Genomic DNA, 24,631 nt, shown 5'->3' on the forward strand with positions numbered 1-24,631 from the left:
ATGTGTGTGTAAATGTGTGTATATGTATATGTGTGTATATATGTGTATGTATATGTGTGTATATGTATACGTGTGTATATGTGTATATATGTGTGTATATATGTATGTGTATATATGTAAATGTGTGTATATGTGTATGTATGTGTGTATATGTGTGTATGTGTGTATATGTATATATGTGTATGTATATGTGTATGTGTATATGTATATACGTATGTGTATATATGTATATGTGTATGTGTGTACATGTATAAATGTGTATATATGTATGTGTGTACATGTGTGTATATGTGTATATGTGTGTATGTGTATATATATGTGTGTATATGTGTGTACCTGTATGTACATGTGTGTGTATATATGTGTGTATATGTGTATGTATATATGTATATGTGTGTATATGTGTATAAATGTGTTTATGTACATGTGTGTATATGTGTGTGTGTTTATATGTGTATGTATATGTGTATTATGTATGTGTGTATGTATGCATATATGTGTGTGTATACTGTATATATGTGTATGTATCTGTGTGTATATGTGTGTGTATGTATATATATATACACACATTCCTTTTCTTATATTATCTTCCATCATGTTTATCCCAAGAGACTGGATACGGTTCCCTGTGCTGTACTGTAGAACCTCATTGCTTATATCTATTCTAAATGTAATAGTTTGCATCTACCAACCCCAAACTCCACGTCCATCCCAATTCCCCCTCCTCCCCCTTGGCAACCCCGAGTCTGTTCTCTATGTTTGCCGAGCCTGCTTCTGTTTGGTGGATCATCCGTTCCAGACACGGTGCCTTTAGAAGGGACACCCGGTCTCCAGTTCACCACCATCACCACCATGCCCTGCCGTCTTGCACCAAGCTTTTCCCAGATGCCAAACACGTTTGGGTTTGTGACCTTTGGAAGACAAGAACCCTGACCTGTGTCCCTCTGAATGTCGTCTGGCTCTCAGCAGCCTCGTGCCACACAGATCCTCCATCAAAGAGCAGATGTTTTAAAACTGAGGCCCCAAGAGAGTTCCTGTGGTGGCTCAACAGTAACAAACCTGACTAGGATCCATGAGGGTGTGGGTTTGATCCCTGGGTTAAGGATCCGGCATTGCCAGAAGCTGCAGTGTAGGCCGCAGATGCAGCTCAGATCTAGCGTTGCTGTGGCTGTGGTGTAGGCTGACAGTCGTAGCTCCATTCCGACCACTGGCCTGGGAACTTCCATGTGCTGTGGGTGTGGCCCTGGAAAGACAAAATAAAATAAAATAAAATAGAATAAAATAAATAGAGGCCCCAATTTAAATTATCCTCTCGCTGGCTGGGTTGGATAGGCCTTCAGAAATAGGAATACACGAATGGTTGCCTTCATGTCTGCAATTTGGGGCCCTAGGACTCGGTGCTCAAAGAGAAAAGCAAAGAGATACGCTTCTGAGCAAAGAGCCCCACCTCCTCCCAGACTGCGCTGGGGGAGATTGAAGGCGCCACAGCTGCCAGGCTCCAGGGCTCCATTTCAGATGACAAATGCCTGTCCTGGCTTAAACTAAATCCTCCTGCCCCCACACCCACCCCGCACCCCTGCAAGGGGCTCTTCCCACACTGCCCTCCCCAGCTGTGACGGAGGAGGCTTCAGGAGGCTACGAGTCCATGGAAACGCTCTCCGGCCCCCAAGCCGCCCTTCCAAAGACCAGAAGGAGCAGGTCCAGAGCTTCGTTTATTCTGTACTCATTTCAAGGAGATGATAATGATCACGACCTGACACCTGAAGGGCACGTCATGCCAGACACTGTTTCAAATGCATCACTTCCGGAGTTCCCGTCGTGGCGCAGCAGAAACGAATCCGACTTGGAACTATGAGGTTGCAGGTTCGATTCCTGGCCTTGCTCAGTGGGTTAAGGATCCGGCGTTGCCGTGAGCTGTGGTGTAGGTTGCAGATGTAGCTCGGATCTGGCATTACTGTGGCTGTGGCGAAGGCCGGCAGCTGCAGCTCCGATTGGACCCATCGCCTGGAAACCTCCATATGCAGCAGGTGCAGCCCTAAAGCAAACAAACAAAAAATCAAATGCATCACTTCACTCGCTCCTCACATAACCTTAGGGGGTCAGACTTGCCGTGATGCGCCCCCCCTCCCCCTTTCACAGACGGGGAATCAACAGCTCAGAGAGATAAAGTCCCTTGCCTTCAGCACCCAGCAAGGATGGGACAGAGCTGGGATTCACATCCAGGCAGATCTGGCTCTCAAAACACCCAAAGAGAAGAGGCTTCGCTGCACAGATGTGGCCCCAGATATTCTGCCAAGACCCCTTTTGGCTTTCTCTTCTCTACACCTGGGGCCCCTTGCCGCTTACAACTGGGACTCTGCCTGCAGGCTCACTGCCTGGTTGCAGGAGCAAGCAGAGCCCACAAGCGGGCCAAGCTGAAAGTGCAGGCGGGTTCATTCCCCTGGAAACAGTCCTCAGCCAGCGATGGAAGGGTTGCTGGTGGATCCTACTTCAGCTGCCTGCCCCTTGACTGGAAACTCTCTATTACACCCAGTGGAAGCAAAATTAAACCTCAGCTTTAATTAAACCCCAAGTTATACGAGTAACTTGCTTGCTAACAAATACTTTTCCAGCTTCTTTCCTCTCTTTACCTCACCTCCCCATGACTCTGGGATGCTTCCTGGGGTCACCTCCCAAAGACACCACTTGCACTTGAATCCCTGATAGTCTGTTTCTGGGGAAACTCAAAGCAAGACAATGACTGGCTTGTTATCGGGATGCTAGAGAGTTGCTTAACCTCTCTGGACCTTTCCTCATCTGTAAAAGAGAAAGGGGGATGATGAGAGTACCTACTGGAGTTCCCGTCATGGTGCAGGGGAAACGAGTCTGACTAGGAACCATGAGGTTGCGGGTTTGATCCCTGGCCGCGCTCAGTGGGTTAAGGATCCGGCGTTACCGAGAGCTGTGGTGTAGGTCGCAGACACGGCTTGGATCCTGCATTGCTGTGGCTGTGGTGTAGACCGGTCCCTGTAGCTCCGATTGGACCCCTAGCCTGGGAACCTCCATATGTTGTGGGTGTGGCCCTAAAAAACCAAAAAAAAAAAAAAAAAAAAAAAAAGAGTACCTACCAGTCAGGGTGGCTGTAAGGAGTGAATTAAATGAGTTACTGTTTCTAAAGTACTGAAATCAATAAATGGCACATAGTAAGCCTTTTATTAAACAATTCTAAGACTGTCAGAAAACCCATTTGGAACCATGTAAATGGAGTCTTCCCTTTCCCTGGCCCATCAGCCAGGCCACAGCCAGACAAAAGCCCCCACAAAAGCAGAGCCTCCTCTAATGTTCTGAACCCTACCACGTGGGGTAACTTCACCAAGCTCACCCTACCATGAAATTCTATTACCCCCATTCCGGCAGCTCGATTTTACCGTCACTCAGAATTTCCCCAGATAAGAGGCTTGAAAGTAATTTCTGAGTCATTCCGGGTGCTAATTGGTTATGGCACAGGGATTACATTCCTCATGTTCAAGGTCAGCTGAAATTCCTCTCTGTGTCTGAGACCAATTTTTGGTCTCTTGGAAACACTTTTTTCATCAACAAACTGTGGTGGGGAGCGATTACCATTCAGGCATAAACAAGCATTTGCAGGCTCTTGCGGGAAATAAAGGGATACATTTTGTTGCACGCAGATAAAACCGTCCTTTTCTTCAAGCCCATAACGGGCCCAGACAAATGCTCTGTTCATGTAGGAAATGTTTTCCCGGGTATTCTGAATCATCACCCTGGTTGTCCTAAGACAGAAAAAATCATCTTGCAAAACCGAGATTTCTTCCCCCCCCCTTTTTTTTTTGGCTTTTTAGGGTCACACGCACAGCATATGGAAGTTCCCAAGTAAGGGGTTGAATCGGAGCTGCAGCTGCCAGCCTACACCACAGCCACAGCAGCACCAGATCCGAGCGGTGTCTTCGGAGCTGTGTGACCTACACCACAGCTCACGGCAACACCGGATCCTTAACCCACGGAGCGAGGCCAGGGATTGAACCTGCATTGTCATGGATACCAGTCGGGTTTGTTACCTCTGAGACTTCATTGTATACAAGAAAACACTGGCCTTGGTTTTTAACCACAAGAGTAGATGTTTCACTTGGCAGCAAGTGGATGCCACTCCATCAGAAAGTTAAGGAAAGGAGATAGAGAGGGTTTCCTGGAAGGCCTGCCCTCCTATCCTACTTTTCATCAGTGTCTAGTTCTCAACTACTGGGAGGAGAAGCCCTTTCATTAGCTCTTTGGGGCTTGAGCAGCTCTATAAGAATGCATCTCCGTGATCAAGTTCCTTGGAGAATGACTGACAAGCCCAAAGCCAAGTTTATTCCACTTGTTTTCATGAAGGGAGGACACACTGGGTTCGAACCATCATCAGGTTCGGTGGTGGGCAGAGGCTCAAGACAAGGGTCAGCACTCCAGTATGATTTCTATCTAGGTCGGGGGTGGTGGGGACACTAATGTGGCCTTGGAATAAATGACAAAACCCCTGCCAAAGTCAGCAGAGTCCTACTCTTGAACTCACCCATAGCTCTCTCTGCTCTACCCACGTTGGTCTTCCAGTGTCACATAGTTGCTATATAACATTCCACCACAGGGCCTTTGCACGTGCTCTGTGAGTACAAAGCTCTTTTTCCCTCTTTACTTCGTTAACTTACTGCCTCAGTGACTTTCCCTGACCTCTCAGGCAAGGTGACATTCCTGCTTGTATCTCCTCAAAGCACCATGGACCTCTTTCACAGAACCAAGTAAAATTGGTCCTATTTTGTTTCTGTTTGCTTGTGTGATTGCTTGATAAATAACCATGATAGTTGCCCATTTCATTTCAGCTACTTTATACATTTTTTTCAGAGTTAGTAGACCATCATTGCTTATCTAGAATTGATGATTTCCCATCAGACGCAGTATATTAAGTTTCTGCGAACAAAATGTGTTTTCCCCATGAAACGACTTTAAAATCATTCAATACATCTATAATGAAAGAACTCAAACCCATTTTCCCCAAAACAGTTTCTTTGTAAAACTGGGATGTGTCCTACACACCTGCTACTTATAAACATAGACTGGGAAGTGGGGTTTATTTGGCCCCCACAGAGGGAATAGGATGATTTGGGGTAGAAGCAGAGCCAGGCTTATGGCCCAAGGTCAAAGCCAAGGCTTCTTCATCTTCAGAAGATACACCCCTGAGTATTTCATGAAGTCACCAGCACAAACGATTCCACTTGTTGATAAAACACTGATAGATCCAGACCCAGATTCTATCCCCCAGCAATCCTAGTTGACTCAGCTTCTGCAATACATCACTACCCTGTCCACTACCATGACTTATATATCCCAGTCCAAGCCACCATCAAAATGACCTGGGCAGTGAACGAACACTTTAAGGAAAGGTCTAAACCTGAATGAGGAGAGAGAAGCAGGAATGACTTCACAAAGCAGGGGACATTTGATTGGGGTTTTGAAGGATAAATACGAGTTTTCTGAGAGATGGAACAACATTGCAAAGGCAGAGGGTCATGAAAGGCCTTGGTAGAAAACACATCGTAAACAAGAAAAAAACAGTACAGAGGCAGACTCAACAGGTTCCCACTGATGCAGAAAGACAGACATCTCACCTCAAATTTCTGCCGCAGTTCCTCATTGCCCTCCCCTCCTTCTGGTGGCACAGGTACGTTGAAGTACTCGCCTTCCTCCTGGCTCAGTAACTTAAACCTAAAGGGAGCAAGGGAAAGGACAAATTTCATAATTCTACTTGATATCATTTAGTTGGTCAGGATAAGTCAGGAATGTCTACAGAAAGCGCTACTTTTTTGTTGTTGTTGTTGTTTTGGTCTTTTTGGGGTTGCATTCACAGCATATGGAGGTTCCCAGGCTAGGGGTCAAATCGGAGCTGTAGCCACCGGCCTACGGCCTACGCCAGAGCCACAGCAACACAGGATCCAAGATGCGCCTGTGACCTACACCACAGCTCACAGCAACGCCAGATCCTTAACCCACCACTGAGTGAGGCTTGAACCCGCCACCTCAGGGCTCCTAGTCGGATTCGTTTCCGCTGCACCACGAGGGGAACTCAATATGTAAAAATACGTATTGGGGACTTTTTCTTTTGGGGTGTGTGTGGGGGTGGGGGTGGCCAGGGACACTATTTTTATAGCCATCATAAACACATCAGAAAAAAATGGATTTATAGGATGCAAAGTTGTCTCTACCTACACATTCACACAGACACACACACAATTTTCTAGGTATATCATTCATTACTGTATGTTTCTATCTATTTTTTTTTTTTTGCCCTTTAAGTGCTTTCTGACTCTTCAAGAATGCTATGAAGACCTCCCATGGCCAATGGATTCCACTCACACTGTTTCTACCCCCCTTTCACTTGAACACGCTGCCACATTGCCAACCCAGCCCTCAGCTGCAAAAGGGCATGATGATGGTCTTCACTCATTGATGCTGGGTTTTTTTAATTGTCAATTTACAGGAGTTCCGTCGTGGCTCAGAGGTTAACGAATCCAACTAGGAACCATGACGTTGTGGGTTCGATCCCTGGCCTTGCTCAGTGGGTTGATGATCCGGCGTTGCCGTGAGCTGTGGTGTAGGTCACAGATGCGGCTCGGATCCCGCATTGCTGTGGCTCTGGCGTAGGCTGGCAGCTACAGCTCCGATTCGACCCCTAGCCTGGGAACCTCCATATGTCGTGGGAGCAGCCCTAGAAGAGGCAAAAAGACAAAAAGACCAAAAAAAAAAGTCAATTTACAATGTTCTGTCAATTTCTGCTGCACAGCGAAGTGACCCAGTCATACATATACATACATTCTTTTTTTCACATTCTCCTCCATCATGTCCTATCACAAGTGACTAGATATAGTTCCCTGTGCTACACAGCAGGACCTCATTGCTTATCCACTCCAAATGCATCTATGAACCCCAAACTCTCAATCCATCCCACTCCATCTCCCCCCCCCGCCCCCGGCAACCACGAGTCTGTTCTCCATGTCCATGAGATTGTTTCTCTTCTGTAGATGGGTCCATTCATGCCATACCTTAGATTCCAGATACAAGTGATATCATGCGGTATGTGCCTTTGGTTGTTGTCTTTTTTTTTTTTTTTTTTTTTTAAATTTTACCCCATCTTTTTTTAAAAGTATAGTTGATCTATAACGTCATGCCAATTTCTGCTGTACATATATATACACATTCTTTTTCTTATCTTTCCAAGAGATTGGATATAGTTCCCTGCTCTATAGAGTAGGACCTCATTACTTTCTGCAGAAACCTTCCCAACGTGTTCCACAGTCAACCTCCCGAGAAAACACACCAGCCCTGGAGTCAGTCTACACGTGGGTTCAGATCTCTCCTCTGCCCTCAGCTCTTTGAATAGCTGAATAAGCTAGGTCGACCCTCTGAACCTTGATTTTTTTCTCCTATAAATAGGAATAAAAGTCTTTTTCATAGGGCTATTGTGAAGCGGAAATGTGACAACGCATGGAAAGTGAAAAGCTTGGTGCCTGGCACGTAGCAGGTGTTTGAGAAAAGCCATCATCAGCATTGTAATTGACATGAATATTCACATAATACATAGGATGGTTTCCGTTTGTTCCTAGACCACCAAGATGTTTCCAACTAGTCAGACTGAGATGAAGGAAGGAAAAGAGTCTTGCCAAAGGCAGGAGGGAAGAAAAAAAAAAAAAAAAAACCCAACTGCTAATGCCCAGAGACTTCTGAACCGAAATCTCCAATTTTCATCACAATTGTTTTCTCCATTCACAAATCTTTCTGGGCCGCTTCTGAAAATAGAGAGATGGGTGACTCAAAGCCGAGATGACAATTTGAGCCGGTATGCCTCCGCACTTAATATGCAATGCTCGTCTTCCAAATGTCCACGGAAATTACCCAAAGAAATACGAAAATAAGAGCACATCTGTATCTCTGCTGGAAGTCAGGACGGGTGCTATCCACACTGCAGGGATTTTCAGGAAGTTCTGTAACTTCAAGTACTAGTAAGAGAACACGGAGCCGTGTTTAGCCAAATCCATCCACCTGTGTGGATTTTGCCAAGTCGGGGTGTTATTATTGACTTAATGCTTTTCATGGAACCCTTTCATTTTTTTTAATCTTATCTTTGGACTGACTTGTTTTATTTGTATTGTATTTTTAATTTTTAAATTAAAGTATTGTTGATTTACAACGTTAGGTCCATTTCTGCTGTACCGCAAAGTGACCCAGTCATATGATCCTTTTTGTCATTTTTATCGTCCATCAGGTTCTATCCCAAGAGATTGGATAACGTTCCTCGTGCTATATAGTAGGACTTTGTCACTTATCCATTCTAAATGTAATAGTTTGCATCTACTAACTCCTTTTTTAAAATAATAAATTCATTTTAGGAGTTTCCATTATGGCTCAGCAGAAACGAATCTGATTAGCATCCATAAGGATGCAGGTTCAATCCCTGGCCTCGCTCAGTGGGTTAAGGATCTGGCATTGCTGGGAGCTGGGGTGTAGGTCACAGATGCAGCTTGGATCCCGTGTTGCTGTGGCTGTGGTGTAGGCTGGAGGCCACAGCTCCTATTTGCCCTCTAGCCTGGGAACCTGCATATGCTGTGAGAGCACCCCTAACAGGACAAACATTCCTTTTAAAAGGGCACGTTACAGCTCTTCCTTGTAAAGAAAGCCAGTATCACTTGTTACAAGCAGACAGTAGGCACCCGTAAAAAAGTAAACATATGCAACTCAAACTCACCCCAAACCAAGTAGATAGTGTTGCTTAATCAAAGGCTCTGTGACTAACACCTGTCCCCCCCCCCCCCCATTAAAATGGGAGCTCAGCAAGTAGCATGGGTTAAAGAGCATTAAGGATACACCACACCCTCTGAGACATTCTCCTCAAGAACTGCAGCAGTGCAGACAAGAGAGTAGTTTTGTTGGCACCATTCACTGCCCCAACCATGTACCATCTAAGCCATTTGGGGTCCCACACTTTGGAAAACTACACATCAAGGGGGCTTGACCAGTTGTGATCGGTCAATGGGGACCCCAACAGGACTCCACTAAGAGCTCTGGATCAGGCTACTGGGGACTAGATGAGGGTCACCGATTCCCACCCGTACTCAGGAAGCATGGGACACATCAGTACCTGGGTCAGAGCACACGGCCCACTGCGCTTCCCTCTGGCCAGTACATTGTCACTATTGGCTCCGGATACAGACAACTGTGCCCATTAGAAAGGAGGAGCTGGCACCCCTTCCAACTCTGAGATGCCCAAAACCAACAGGGGAAGATGCCCCTTCACAGGGCGGTATGGCTTGCCTGTTGTGCAGCTGTTTCCAGCTGTAGCCCTCTCCCAAAGAGCCGCAGGACCAGGACCCCCGACCTGATACAGAAGAACCCCAAAAAACACAATGATGAAGTCTCGGTTCATCTGGATAGGAAAGATTCGAGCAGGGACACTCAACATGTCTGTGTTTACCCTTCTATAAAGATGGGCACACGAAAAACACATTCGAGTAAAGAGAAACAATGAAGAATCATCTAAGTCCTTCCCAGGGCATAGAACCGGTGAAGAAAGAGAGAACATTCCAGAAAATACCGAATTCACATCTTCGGTGAGATTCAAGAGGTAACACATCTATGAAAAGAGAATAAGCTGAGCTTCGGAAAGACTACTTTCAAAAGAACAACAGAATTACTGAATTTTAAAATCCATTGGTGACCGTAAACATTGGGATAGATAATTCAGAAGATAATCAATGCAATTAATGGACTCGAAGACAAATGAGAACTTTCTCTGGCATTTGGCTTGATATTTATTACATTAATTAGAGTAGAATGGAGCATTTTATATATCATTAAGAAAAATGCATATTACCAAAATTAACCTAAAACATGACCGAGGGGAATATAGCAGCATATATTTCAGCAAAGACATAGTATTATCTTTGTTACTTAAAAAGTTCTTCTAGGAGTTCCCGTTGTGGTGCAGTGGTTAACGAATCCCACTAGGAACCATGAGGCTGCAGGTTTGATCCCTGGCCTTGCTCAGTGGGTTAAGGATCCGGCATTGCCGTGAGCTGTGGTGTAAGTGAAAGACCTGGCTCGGATCCCGCGTTGCTGTGGCTGTGGCTGTGGCTGTGGCCGGCAGCAACAGCTCCAACTAGACCCCTAGCCTGGGAACCTCCATATGCCGTGGGAGCAGCCCTAGAAAAGGCAAAAAAAAAGACCAAAAAACAAAAAATTCTTCTAAAGTAATAAGGAAATGATAGGCAAAACACAGGACATATTCACTTATAAATATAAAAAATGACAATATGCAAATGAAAACATTCACCATAACTGGTAACAAATATATGTATAATAAAATGTTTATGTTACCAAATAAAGTATACATAATAATGTATATTATGTATGTATATTATGTAAACATGTATAATTAGTAACAAAATATGTATAGCCTCTGCATCATCTTTGAAACTTCTAATACCAGATGTTGACAAGAGTGGGTGAAATGAAAAAGTCTCACACTTGCATTTGTGAGAATGTAAATTGACTGAAGAAAATGACAGAACATTTTGGCAAATGCTTTAATAATGCATATGTTCTCAAAGCCTTTGAGTCCAAGCTTAGAAATTTATTAGGAAATAATGAAAGCCATGCACAAAGGTTTCACTATAAGTGTGTTTATTTACTGGAATTATTTATATAGGTAAGCCCTGCCTATTTATAATACACATATGATTATGTAAGTTGAGGCAGAGCTATATGAATGGACCATGGGAAGCTAATAAAAATGATGTTGCCATTCAAAGGCAGAGGAGAGATACATCGGGAGTCTGGATTAGCAGATACAAACTATTGCATATAAAATAGATAAACAACAAAGCCCTACTGTAGAGCACAGGGAACTATATTCACTATCTTGTAATAAACTATACTGGAAACTAAGAAAAAGAATGTATACATATAAGTATAACTGAATCACTTTGCTGTACACCAGTAACGAACACAACATTCTAAATTAACAATACTTGCATTTAAAAGAATAAAAATTAGAAAAGGATGTTGCCATTCAGTAAACCAAGATTACTGAATGATAGGGAAAAGGGTTGATAATGTGTTGTTAGGTAAAAAATGCAGGCTACCAAGCAGGATGCACAGTAAGATTTCGCTTTTGTTTTACACACACACATGCATGCACACACACAGAAAAATCTCCAAATATGGAGGTCCCATTGTGGCTCAGTGGAAACGAATCCGCCTAGTATCCATGAGGCTGCAGGTTCGATTCCTGGCCTCGCTCAGTGGGTCAGGGATCGGGCCTTGTCATGAGCTGTGGTGTAGGTCGCAGACATGGCTCAGATCCAGTGTTGCTATGGCTGTGGCGTGGGGCGGCAGCTGTAGCTCTGATGAGACCCCTAGCCTGGGAACTTTCATATGCCACGGGTGCGGCTTTAAAAAAAAAAAGCAAAAAATAAACAAAGCTACAAAAATTTTAAAAAAAACCTCCAACAATTATATTTCCTAGAATGATTATCTCTGAGCAATAAGAGTCTGATAATATTTTCTGTTTTCTTACTTCTAGTTTTCTGTTAATTATTCGATTAGGAATAAGGCTAAAACTTACTGAGTGCTTACTATTCACCAGACCCTGGGCTTCACTTATATTAATTAATTTAATGTCACAACAATCCTGTGACTCAATTACCACTATTACTTCCAAACGAGGAAAGAAGGCACAGAGAGGCAAAGTAATTTGCCCAAGGGTACACAGCTAGGAAGTGGTGGAACAGAAATTCAAACCCAAGAAGTCTGATTTCAAAGCCTTAATTTGTGTGTGTGTGAGAGAGAGAGACAGAGAAACAGAGATAAGACCAAAAATCATTGTTATTATTATTATTATTGTTATTATTATTATTGGTCTTTTCAGGGCCACACCCACAGCATATGGTGGTTCCCAGGCTAGGGGTCGAATTGGAGCTGCAGTTGCTGGCCTACACCACAGCCACAGCAACACAGAATCCCAACCGTGTCTTCGACCTACACCACAGCTCACGTCAATGCCAGATCTTTAACCCACTAAGCAGAGCCAGGGATTGAACCTGCGTCCTCACGGGTGCTAGTCAGATTTGTTTCCACTGAGCCACAACGGGAACTCCAAAACATCATTACTATTATTTATTATTTATTTTATTAAAAAGAAAGCTTAAAGAAACATGATTTTAAAGTAACAATGATTTAATAAGATAATCTGTTCAGACGTGGGGGGAGAATGAAATTGCAAAGGAAAAGAACAGAAATGTGGCAATTAAAACCAAACACGTGAAAACACTTCCCTATGGAAAAGATTTTCAGAATGAGGTTTTTTTTTTTGTTTGTTTGTTTGTTTTTTTTAACTTTTAAAAAATCTAATAGCATGTTGCTAGTTACATAAAACCAGAGGACTTGGAATGATTAAATACGGACAAACGGGCAATGATCCACTAGGCAAGAGGTACCTGCCACTCTGCCACCAAAGTGGACAGGTTAAAAGATAAACCAGATCTCATTCCTTGGGTCCCCAAAGTACTCGGAGCAGAAGACAAAGTGTGTACAAGGCCCACACAGGCTGTCCTCATCCTACCAGCTGCCCTCAACCTGCCAGCCCTCATCCCTAAGCCTCCCAGACTCACTGATCCAGCTCCAGCCACACCAGACACTTCACTGCTCCACAGACTTGCCAGGAACACACCTGCCTCAGGGCCTTTGCACTTGCTATTCTCTCTGTGACGATTTCTCCCTAGATCTCCACAGGGTCCATATCCTCACCTCTATCAGGTCTTGGCTAGATGTCACCTCTTCAGAGAATCCCTTCCTGAGCACGCTAGTAAATCAGAATGCCACCACCTCCCAGAATTCTTTAGCCTTGTTTCTTGCTTACTTTTCTCTAGAGCATTCCTCAGCATTAAACACTCTATTTTTTTTTTTTTTTTTTTGGCTTTTATCTTTTCAGGGCTGCACCCACAGCATATGGAGGTTCCCAGGCTAGGGGTCTAATTGGAGCTACAGTTGCTGGCCTACACCACAGCCACAGCAACATCAGATCTGAGCCAAGTCTGCCAGCCTACACCACAGCTCACAGCAACGTCAGATCCTTAACCCACTGGGTGAGACGAGGGATCGAACCTGCAACCTCATGGTTCCCAGTCAGATTCGTTTCTGCTGCGCCACGACGGGCACTCCAAAACACTCTGTTTTTTACTATTTTGTTCATTTAAAAATTTTTGTTTGTTGTCCTCAAAATAAAAAGTCCACGAGACCCAGGATTCTTGTGTGTTTTCAACTCTCTGTAGTCTCCTCTGCGCACAGGTGACTCACCATGTATGTTCACTGAAGGAATGAACGCCTCCCACGAACAAGGGAAAATCGTGGGCAAAAAGAATTAACTGTGGCAAAAGTAACTTTATGTCACTACAATAAATCGCTTGGCCAATAGGCAATAATGACACCACACACACACATATAGCAACAGCATTAGAAATGAAAGAAATGGAGTTTTCATCATGGCTCAGTGGCAACGAACCCAACTAGCATCCATGAAGATGTGGCCTCACTTAGTGGGTTAAGGAGCCAGCGTTGCCATGAACTCTGGTATAGGTCACAGATGCGGCTCAGATCTGGCGTGGCTGTGGCTGTGGCTGTGGTGTAGGCCAGCAACTACAGCTCTGATTCGATCCCTAGCCTGGGAACTTCCATCTGCCTTGGGTGTGGCCCTAAAAAGACCAAAAAAAAGAAAGTTTCATTTTTAATCACTGGAAGAACCTTAACAAGCATTCAACACTTAGATCAAGGAAAGAATAAGAAAATATGATGAGCTCTGGATATTATAAAAAAGGTGGAATAAATAAACGTGGAAATATATATCCTACAAACCTTAACACAGTCTTTTTCTTGACATGCCCACAGACCAGCTAGCAGCATGGACTGTACATTAAGTAAAACTAAAGAGATTAAAAAAAACAAAAAAAAAAAAAGAGGAAAAGAAAAACAGGAAGAACTGCCCAGGCCATATTCTTGGGCCATAAAACATTGTCACTTAACATTAATAATACAAATATAAACAAAAAGCTAAGACTAGAGTCTTTACAACAGGCTTAAATAAAAGCATATTAGACAGAAAATTTACAACGCAAGTGGAGGCTTTGAGTCAGCCGCAAAAGCTCAAACGCGACACATCAGAACAGGAAATTTTTGTTCCCTCAGATGCTTGTGCTTGTTCGTTATTTTGAAAGAGCCGAGTCAGTTACGAGAGAAAGAATAAATTAGCAAAATAGTCAACGGAAATTCAAAGACAACCACCAAACAAACCTACAGGAAAGGAGACAACAGAAACACAGAATAGATACAAAAATCCCAGCGCTAAGGCTCTGAAGGGGAAAAACAGGAACCTCTAAAAAAACAAGGGGAAAGAAAGAACACGGCCTAAATAAACAAAATTAGAAACAAAGAAGAGGCTTTGGCAACAGACACTGCAGCAGATGAGGGGCCCGGGGCTGGTGAACCACATCTGGCGGGTTTCCCAGCTGTTTTGCTATTTCTGCCACGTGGTCTTAAATTATAACAACAGAGAGCTGGGTGGCCCCTTCCAAACAGGGAAACTGAGTCTCCCAGCGGGGGGCAGGGGGAATGTGCCTTACCCAAGATCACATAGGGTTACAAAAATTCCTAGGACAAGCACCCAGATGTCTCGAATTTGGTACCTTTCAAGGTAAGGCAGCATCCTCTTGGCCCTACATCTAAAGAGGACTTTTTAATCTGCAAAGTCGGAAGCAGGCTTTTCTTTTGCAAAAGTTCCCTTTCTATCCCGTCATCGACTTTACAACTCTCCTCAGAGGTAGATATCTGCGGGGGGGGGGGGGGGGGGCTGTAAGGATTCCTGATGAATGGAATCATACCTGCTGAGAAGGTGGGAGTGTGGGAGGCGAAGCGATTCACCTGCAGTCCTAAAGCATCCAACTGGTGAGAAAAGCCAACCTGCCAGGCTACCTGCCAAACCCCTGTTATCAGTAGACAGGATGCACTGTGTAGGGGCTTAGGCGCCAGCATCACAGAGACCTGGACCCAAACTCCACTTAGCACTGTCACTTAGATGCTGTGTGCTGCTCACTCACTGCTCAACTACTCTGATCCCAGGAACGAGGCTCCACCCAGAACTGATGGGAGCATTAAAGGCTGACAGAAGTGTAAATGCAGTCACATTTGGGCTCACTCCCGGCAGACCTTCCCATAGCATCAAGCCCTCCTACCCTCCCTGCCCTCCGCTGTTTGCTTCAGGGGAGAAAACAAGGCAGGTGCTGGCCCCGGAAGTAGGATGTGACAGTCCTGCCCTTTGGAGGCTGGAGACTCATGGGAAGGGGGATGGTTAGGATAGAGTGAAAGCAGAGGGCTTGGCTCCCTCCTCCCTGGAACCCTGGGCAGAGACCTACCCAAGGACCACAGAATCACAACAGCAACTGGAAGGCTGGGAGATGGAGGACTCCTGGATGTCTATGCAGGAGACTCCCCAATGAGGGGTCAGGGAGGTGCTGAGCAGGTGGTGGCATACGGGGTGCGACAAAGAGGGTACTGAATAGAAGGACCTCACCAGTGGACCCCACAAACCCAAGACCTGGAACTTCAGCACAAAGCCAGAAGGATGCCCCACAGCTGGGGCAGGGGTGGGGGGGAACATGCCCTGCCTCCATGGGCACTGGTTCAGCAACCAGGCAGGGTTGGCCACTCTGCAGCAGTGAAGCCCAGAAGCCACCACACACTGTGAAGGTCCCTTCTCCTCGGCCACCATGAGGCCGCAAAACTGCATAGGAAAGTCTACTTCCCCTGTAGAAAATAAAGCAGCTCTTTTTTTTTTTTTTTTTTGGCACATCTGCTTAATACTGTATCAATGCATGACTTCAGGGCACCTGGAAAAGGATCAGCCCAGTGCCTGGCATCTAGTGAGAGTCAACAAGCAGTAGCTATTGTTATTATAATTATTATTATTATGTACTCTCCTGTCTCCTTTATACCCCCCCCACCCCCCGGGGGTGGGGGGATGGTGCATTATTTTTGTTTAACCTCTTTACACTCAATTTAAAGAGGAAGGAACAAGCAGCCTGTGAGTACCCGGAGTGGGAGCCTGCAAAGTCAAATCATCCATATGTCAAGAAAAATTATCCAAAATTTGGGGAAAAGGCAAAAAGATGACGGTGTGACCTTTTAATGTCATGCTCGAGCATTTTCTAATTATTTTCTAGTTATCTCCTTCCGCCTGGTACTGCTATTTATTATTCACCATCCAGTAGGGTACAGATGGTCTCCCAACTCTGCAAAGATAGATGCAAACTTTTAGAAAACCGAGGTGAGATTTCCTTCTTCAGGCTGGTAGCTAACCTCCATGGTTGTGACATTCCCAGGCTAGCGATGGAATCAGAGCTGCAGCTGCCGACCTACACCATAGCCACAGCCACTTGGGATCCAAGCCACCTGTGCAACCTACACCACAGCTCACGGCAACATCAGATCCTTCACCCACTGAGTGGGGCCAGGGATTGAACCCGCAACCTCATGGATACTAGTCAGGTTCATTACCCCTGAGCGGTAACAGGAAGGAACTCCCCATGGTTGTGATTTTCTATGGCCCTGGTTAGCAGCCAGTTTTTTCTCTGAGCCAAGTGACTTCAGCATCTGTCTACAGACGTACAGATGTCAGTTTCTCAAACCTCTGGAACCAGGCATTCCTCTTCCCAGTTTCCTCTTTCCTGAGCTAAGGAAACCTTTGACAAATGCTCTTTTTTTTCTTTTATGAGAATTATGTCTTTAACCACTTGTGAATTGTGCTTTAGCACACCTTTGTGGTTTTTTTTTGGTGTACTCTCAGCTTCTGCTTTCTTTCACATCACACTTCTCCCAAAGATCTAGTGCTAAGTTGGACCATTTTTTTCTTACTCCTTTTCTCAGATACCTGGGAAAGAAATGGTTGCCAAGGGGATTTATCCAGTCTCTCTGTTGGGATAATTGGGCCACGATTTTTGTTGTTGTTGTTGACACTGACTAGTCATCTGCGTAAATTCTTCTTCAAGTTTACCATCCCTTTGTAGAAGCTAAAGCTTCAGGAGGCACTCGATGTCTTTCCAGTGACAAGAACGGAGGGGACCATCCACATATATTTGAGTAAAAGCCTCTGATAAATGTAGAGGAGAGACAAGGAGGTTGTAAAGAGGGCTGTGCAAAGGCTGTGTTCTCCCAACGATCCATTCTTGTTCTGGCTAAATCCGTTTGATTTTGATTGCCTTTCACTTATAAGAGAAAGAGCCCTGAGTGGGACCCTCTAGAAATGAAACGATGTCTCTTAAAGAGACAGGAGCAGCCCCCCATCACTACTTCTCCCAAAGTTCTAGTGCTAAGTTGGACCATTTCTTCTTACTCCTTTTCTCAGATACCTGGGAAAGAAATGGTTGCCAAGGGGATTTATCCAGCCTCTCTGTTGGGACTACTGGGCCATGATTTTTTTTTTTTTTTTTTTTTTTTTTTTTTTTTTTTTTTGCCATTAGAAGGGAACAAAGCAAAAATGCCAGAACAAAGGATAGAGTGCAACTGACCAGGAAAGCAACCTTCTGGCACTTTCGTGGTCAAGCTTGGCAAACAGTGCCAATGATGCAGAAACATCTGCTGAAGGAGTCAAATCTGACAATGGAGCACACATATTTGGGGATAAAAGTGCAAGAGGCATTTTAGTGCCCCGAAGCCTGTCAAGTCATATAATTGTGTAAAGTGGGGGGCAGATATAAAATAATAGGGACTGGTAAGGATTGTGTCAAAGAGAAAATCCATGTCCTAGAGTTTCCGCTGGGGTGCACTGGGTTGAGAATCCAACTGCAGTGGCTCAGATCACTGCGGAGGTGAAGGTTGGATCCCTGGCCTGGCATAGCCGGTTAAGGATCTGGTGTTGCTGTGACTGTGGTAGAGGTCACAGCTGCAGCTTATACCGGATCCCTAGCCCAGGAACGTCCATATGTCTTGGGTATGGCCATAAACTTTTTAAAAATCCATGTCCTGCCTCAAGGGGGTATTAACTATTCAACTGTTCTCATTTGTTGCCTTCTAGGCCCAAATTTTATGGGAAATTTCCTGATTTTGAAAATATTGGCAACTAATTCTTTATTTTTCTTTAATATGAAGACTAAATAAATAAAATGTATCTGTGAGGCAGAGCCAATCCACCAGTTATTGCTTTGTGATTCTGCTTTAGTCCTTGACATTTAGGAGAAAAAGTGCAACATACTTGATCCTTTTTTCTTTTTTCTTTTTTTTCTTTTTAGAGCCGTACCTGCGGCATATGGAGCTTCCCAGGCTAGGGGTGGAACCGGAGCTACAGCTGCTGGCCACAAACACACCCACAGCAACGCAGGATTCAAGCCTCATCTGCGACCTACACCATAGCTCACAGCCTTGATCCCCTGTTTTGTTTTGTTTTTGTCTTTTGTCTTTTTAGGGTGCACCCGCAGAACGTGGAGGCTCCCAGGCTAGGGGGTCTAATCAGAACTGTTGCCACCAACCTACGCCACAGCCACAGCAACGCCAGATCCGAGCCAGGTCTGTGACCTACACCACACAGCTCCTGGCAACACCGGATCCTTAATCCACTGAGCAAGGCCAGGGATCGAACCCACAACCTCATGGTTCTTAGTCGGATTTGTTAACCACTGTGCCACGACGGGAACTCCATTGATGCCATGTTTTGATGGACCAAGCTGGACTGTAGGTTTCAAAACAAAATCTTCCTTACCAGCCATCAACACCGGCTTTCTGCAGTTCGGAAATCCCAAAAGACAAAGATCCCATGAAGTCATTCCTGCTGGTCAAATCCCAATCCCAAATCTCTACAGACAGTCTTCTGTCTTTGTCTGACTCTTTCAGCTGGCTGCAAGGAGGAAAAAAGAAGTCAGTGGTAGTTATGCTGATTTCTCAATCAGATGAAATATACAAGAGGACAAAGCCCGAAGGTAGGAATTTTTAAAGATTACAAGCTGTTGCAAGAAACATATTCCGTTTCCATCCCAGGCAGGCTCCCCAGGGAGGGAGAGCTTTTCTTGTTTTACAGCCTGTGGCTTGAACAGACAGAGAACCTCGGTCAGCTCTGACACGGATAGTTCTAACTATTGCTGTTGCCTTATGTCTTAATAGAGTCCACGAAGTTCAGGAAATCCTATTGACACAGTCGCCCTAAGAACTATGGAAGCGTTCCTACTGCAGTGCAATGAGATCAGTGGCATTGCTGGAGTGCTGGGACCCACGTTCAATCCCTGGCCCGGCACAGTGAGTTAGGGATCCAGCGCTGCCACAGCATCTGCTCCCTGGCCCCAGAAACTCCATGCCTCGGGGTGGCCAAAAAACAAAAAAAAGAACTACGGATATCAACCATTTCGTTGCACAAGTGTCTGCACACATGCGTGTTGAGGACAAGGCTAAGGAAATCTATGGAGAAAAAGAATCTGGCTGGGGCCAGTCTGGAGGAAATTGTCCGTTCTAAGGTATGACCTTTGACAGAGGCTGCGATGGGCCCCCAGTTTTGCCCTGAGAGGGGAAAGAGGGAATGGAGTGACCACGAGGTGTCATGCTTTTGGCCCGTGGCTGTGGGACTCATACTGTCACAGAATCCAGCTCTACCCTGTATCTGTTGTGGGACATTGGACTGTTCTTTAACCTCTTTTTTTTTTTTTTTTTGTCTTTTTAGGGCTGCATCTGCAGCACATGGAAGTTCCCAGGCTAGGGGTCGAATCAGAGCTGCAGCTGCCGGCCTACCCCACAGTCACAGCAATGCAGGATCTGAGCCACATCTACGGCCCACACCATAGCTCATGGCAACACCGGATCCCCGACTCACAGAGCGAGGCCAGGGATCGAACCTTCGTTCTCATGGATACCAGTGAGGTTCATGACCGCCAAGCCTCCACGGTAATTCCTGTTCTTTAACCTCTTTAAGCCCCACTGGTAAAATCGGGGTGAAATGACTAACCCAGCTAGATCACTAAATACAGTGGTGGGTGCATAATACATGCTCAATAAATATCGGCTGATACATCTCATACGTGTTAGCCCAGATTCATCAAGAAGTGACCTCACATTCAGGGAGCACTAGCCAGGGAAGACTGCATGGCAGCTGGCAGAGAGCTCCCAGCAGGCTGCACACCTAGCATTATCCATGCACCCAGCCCTAGAGGGGTTATCCCCACACCCTACCGGTGACGTCCCTTGTGTGCCATGTGTGCCAAGACCCAGAGCTTCTCCCACAATTTGCCCGGGATAGTTTCCATTCCACCCACTCTCCTACACCAAAGACATTCTCAACACTACATTAAAAAAAAAAAAAAGTTCCAATATTTACTTGGCTTGCATGCAAAAATGCAGATGGAAGGGAAGAAGGGAAGGAAGAAAGGGGGCAACGAGGCACAGCTGGAGGAGAAAGAGAACCTGGGAGAGGACCTCTCTCCTCCCTTGGGCCCCACATCCCACCCTCCGCCCACCCAGGCTGGGCTGCACGACTTTTGACTTACAATCTAAATGTCTCGTTCCACTCGGGGTTGAGGGAGCACTTGATGGTTTTGGTCTTCTGCTTGCTCTCGCTCTTGGGATCAGGAATCAGTTTCAGTTTCACGTAAGGGTCTGACAAGCCATTGGGGTCCATAGGTACAAGGTTTTTAGCATCTCTTACTGAAAAAGAGAAAAGGCAGTTTTAACATTGATGGCCCCACAGTGTTTAAGCACCAGCCAATGATGGTTGTTGAATGTGCGAAAAGGTCCTTGGCATGACATTTATTGAATGGGAATTTTCCCTTGTTAACATCAATGGCGGAGAAGCATACAAAGTGAGATAAACTGATAAGATGTAGACTCTGCTCCATATTGGCTTAAAATGGATCTCTGAGAGTTCCCGTACTGGCTCAGCGGTAACGAACCCAACTAGGATCCATGAGGATGCAGGTTCAATCCCTGACCTTGCTCAGTGGGCTAAGGATCCGGGGTTGCCATGAGCTGTGGTGTAGGTGGCAGACTCGGCTTAGATCTGGTGTTACTGTGGCTGTGCTTGTGGCCGGCAGCTGTAGCTCCAATGGGACCCCTAGCCTGGGAACTTCCATATGCCGCAGGTGCGGCCCTAAAAAATAAGTAAAATAAAATAAAATAAAATAAATTGGTCTCTGGCTGTCATACTGCTTTCCCCACTTGGCCCCCTAGATTAACTATAAATTCTCTAAGCTTGTCTTCCAAAAAGCCTCTAAGAAAGATAGGCCTCCATCATTTAGCTAGTGCTTTCAAGGTTCATCCACACTGTAGCATCTATTAGTACTACACAGATGACTGAATAATATCCCCTTGCATGGACATATCAAATTTTGTTTATCCATTCATCAGTTGATCAAAATTGGGGTTGTTCATACTTTTTGACTATTGCAAATAGCATTGCTATGAACATGTGCATACTCTGATGCAAAAGGTCACATGCTGTATGACTGAATTTATATGAACTCTCCAAAACCAGTAGTTCCAGAAAGACAGATAGAAGACTAGTGGTTGCCAGGAGCTGGTGGTAGGGGGAATGGGGAGCGTCTACCTAATGGTTGTGGGGTTTCCTTTAGGGATGATGAAATTGCTTGGAACTAGATAGAAATAATGATTGCGGAGTTCCCGTCGTGGCGCAGTGGTTAACGAATCCGACTAGGAACCATGAGGTTGCGGGTTCGGTCCCTGCCCTTGCTCAGTGGGTTAACGATCCGGCGTTGCCGTGAGCTGTGGTGTAGGTTGCAGACGCGGCTCGGATCCCGAGTTGCTGTGGCTCTGGCGTAGGCCGGTGGCTACAGCTCCGATTAGACCCCTAGCCTGGGAACCTCCATATGCCGCGGGAGCGGCCCAAGAAATAGCAACAACAACAACAACAACAAAAGACAAAAAAAAAAAAAAGAAATAATGATTGCCCAACACCGTGAATGTGCTAAATACCACTGAACTGTACACTGTAAAATGGTTAATGGTTAATTTTATGTTGTGCAAATTTTACCTGAATTCCAAAAGAAAAACCTAAAAGGGAAAAACTAATAAAAAAAATAAAATAAAATAAAAATAAAAAAATAAAAGGGAAAGAACTGCCCTCTAAAGTGCACTTGTTACTCACATAGACCCCTTCACTGGTACTCAGACAGCCCATAGAGCGAAGGCTGGAAAAATATCAGCATCATAGCTCGGCTCCACCCTCAACCAAGAACACCCTGGGTAAAGGACCCTAAAGGCCAGCTTAAAGAGGGAAAGAAAGCATAGGGTCAACAGAGTAGATGCAACTGGCCATAGGAAAAATTAAGTATTTAAGACATCAGCCTGGATTGATGGGAAGTTAAGTTTACTAGGAGTCAGTTCAAAAACCAGTAATGTAAACAGCCAAGAGAAGGAGATTAGAAAGTGAGAGCTGTGTAGATCTCAAGGATGCAGGGCCAACCATCCCCCTTTATAATAGGAAAATCTAAAGTAATCAATATATTACTTTAGATCAAACCAAACTGTCTCTTAGAAGGCTCATCAACAATGACTCCTACCAGGAATGCAAAGATGGTTCGTTCTTAGAAATCTTTTATTAAAATATTCATCATATTTATAGGTCAAAAGAGAAAACCATAGGATCATTGCATTTAGTTATAAATAACAAGAAATGTTCTTCACAGGATAAAGGCTATTTGAAATAATATCACCATGGTTAATGATAAATGCAATCCCGTTAAAGTCAGGAATAAGACAAAGATACCCATGACCACAGCCACCACCCAACATTTTTTTCTAAGTGTTTCATAAATGCAATAAGATAACAGAGACAGAGAAGTAGAGGATAAAGCATCTGCCTCCTCCCTGCAACCTTTGCTTCCACTCCATCACAGTCACCTCCTCCCTGCTGCTGAGCATCCAGAAATTACACTGCTTTCTCATACTCAGTTTCATGTACCCCATGCTCTTATGCCACTTCCCATTTTCCTAGTTCATTAACTCTGGTATCTAGCACCGCTACACGTCTGCTATCATCAGTCTATTGAGCCAATGCATTGTCTTTTTCTCCTCATTCCCACCTGCCTTTCTTCCGTTTACCCTCAGTTTAAAGTTGGAGGTGCCTTATAATCACTTCCTGAAAACACTCTGAACTCCCTTGCTCCTATTTCCTTCCATTTTATCTGACCAAACACAACCCGAGTTACATGCAAATATCTTCCCTTTATTTTCCTACATCCAAGCAGCTCATCTCTGCTTGGGATGGGGGGTGGGGATCTGACTTGCCTAAGATCATATTGTAAGTAAGGGATTGGGACTGAATGAATTGGGAGGAAGAAAGGGCTGGGTGGACTGTGACAGGAGTGACAGGGGAACCCAGGAGGCAAGCTGTAACTTATTCTGCACGGACACTGCTCTGCATTCTAGTGAATGGCCCTTTCTTCCATCTGTCCACAGGTTGAATTCATGCTCCATCTCAGCCTGCACCAAAAACAAGAATTTCTATCTTCGATTTGGTTAAGTTCGATAAGCAGATCCCTAGTATGTGTCAGGTATTCTGTTGCATACTGGGGACAAGGGGGCCAACCTAAGAGGTTGACCCTGTCACGAAGGAATCTATAAAGCCATATTTATTTAAAGTATAATTGATTTCTAATGAGACAGTAGCCAGGTCATATAGTGTAGTGGATAAAAGGCTGTATGATACTAGGGTCTGTATCCTGCCTAGCAGTTCTTGAACCTCAAATGCTTGATCAATAAAATGGAAATAGGAGTTCCCATTGTGGCTTAGCGGTTAACGAATCCAACTAGGAACCATGAGGTTGAGGGTTCCATCCCTGGTCTCGCTCAGTGGGTTAAGGCTCCAGCGTTGCCGTGAGCTGTGGTGTAGGTCACAGTTGTGGCTCTGATTCCTCGTTGCTGTGGCTCTGGCTCAGGCCATCAGCTACAGCTCCAATTCGACCCCTAGCCTGGAAAGTTTCATATGCCACAGGTGCAGCCCTAGAAAAGACAAAAAGACAAAAAATATAAAAAATAAAATGGAAATAATACATACCTCACTGGGTTCTTATAAAAGTTTAATTGGATAAAGAATATACATGTTTAGCACAGATCCTGGCACTTGGGAATAGTCAATAAATGCCAGCTATATTATTGCTATTTCATTGTTATAATTATTCATATTCAGCGCCCTCTTTTACTACATTTCTCTCTTTATTATGAAGACTTAACCATTTCTAAATGGGATGATAAGAAATAAAACCACCTGTGGTTTTTCTTCTTGAGAGTAATGCATCGTGACTTTTCCATCTGCACTTTCCATAGGAAGGCATGATTTTTCCATCCCTTATCCAAACCTTGGTGTGGATAAGGGTCCCCGGGGGACCTGAGACACATATTCCTGGGACCCACTCCCACAGATAGATTCTGACTCAGGAAGTCTGGGAGTGACACCTTCTCATTCGCTTCTCTACCAAGTTCTCAGGTGATGCCGACGCTGCTGGCCCACAGAGCACACATTAAGGAAAACTTTCCTAGATGATACGATATCTTAATATCCCCATACATTTTTCTC

At 44.8% G+C, this 24,631-nt stretch overlaps 1 protein-coding gene across 17 annotated transcripts in view; it reads right to left on the reverse strand.

Moving 5' to 3' along the window:
* Positions 1-24,631, reverse strand: part of PRKCB (protein kinase C beta) — a 386,628-nt gene that overhangs the window by 103,643 nt on the left and 258,354 nt on the right. For all 17 annotated transcript variants that reach the window (XR_014840537.1, XR_014840535.1, XR_014840536.1 and 14 more), the window contains exons 6-8: positions 20,589-20,745; positions 18,821-18,955; positions 5,637-5,733 (exon numbers count right to left, since the gene is read on the reverse strand). Coding sequence is in view for 2 of the 17 variants with exons in the window: in XM_021086460.2 (XP_020942119.1) it covers positions 5,637-5,733; positions 18,821-18,955; positions 20,589-20,745 (389 nt within the window). In the remaining 15 variants the exon portion in view is untranslated. The remainder of the gene's footprint in view (positions 1-5,636; positions 5,734-18,820; positions 18,956-20,588; positions 20,746-24,631) is intronic.

The sequence above is a fragment of the Sus scrofa genome, chromosome 3 (assembly GCF_054392235.1).
Source record: "Sus scrofa isolate SSC_HxYL_T2T_F1_AM1 chromosome 3, Sscrofa_HxYL_maternal_Yorkshire_Landrace_v2.0, whole genome shotgun sequence".
Taxonomy (NCBI): domain Eukaryota; kingdom Metazoa; phylum Chordata; class Mammalia; order Artiodactyla; family Suidae; genus Sus; species Sus scrofa.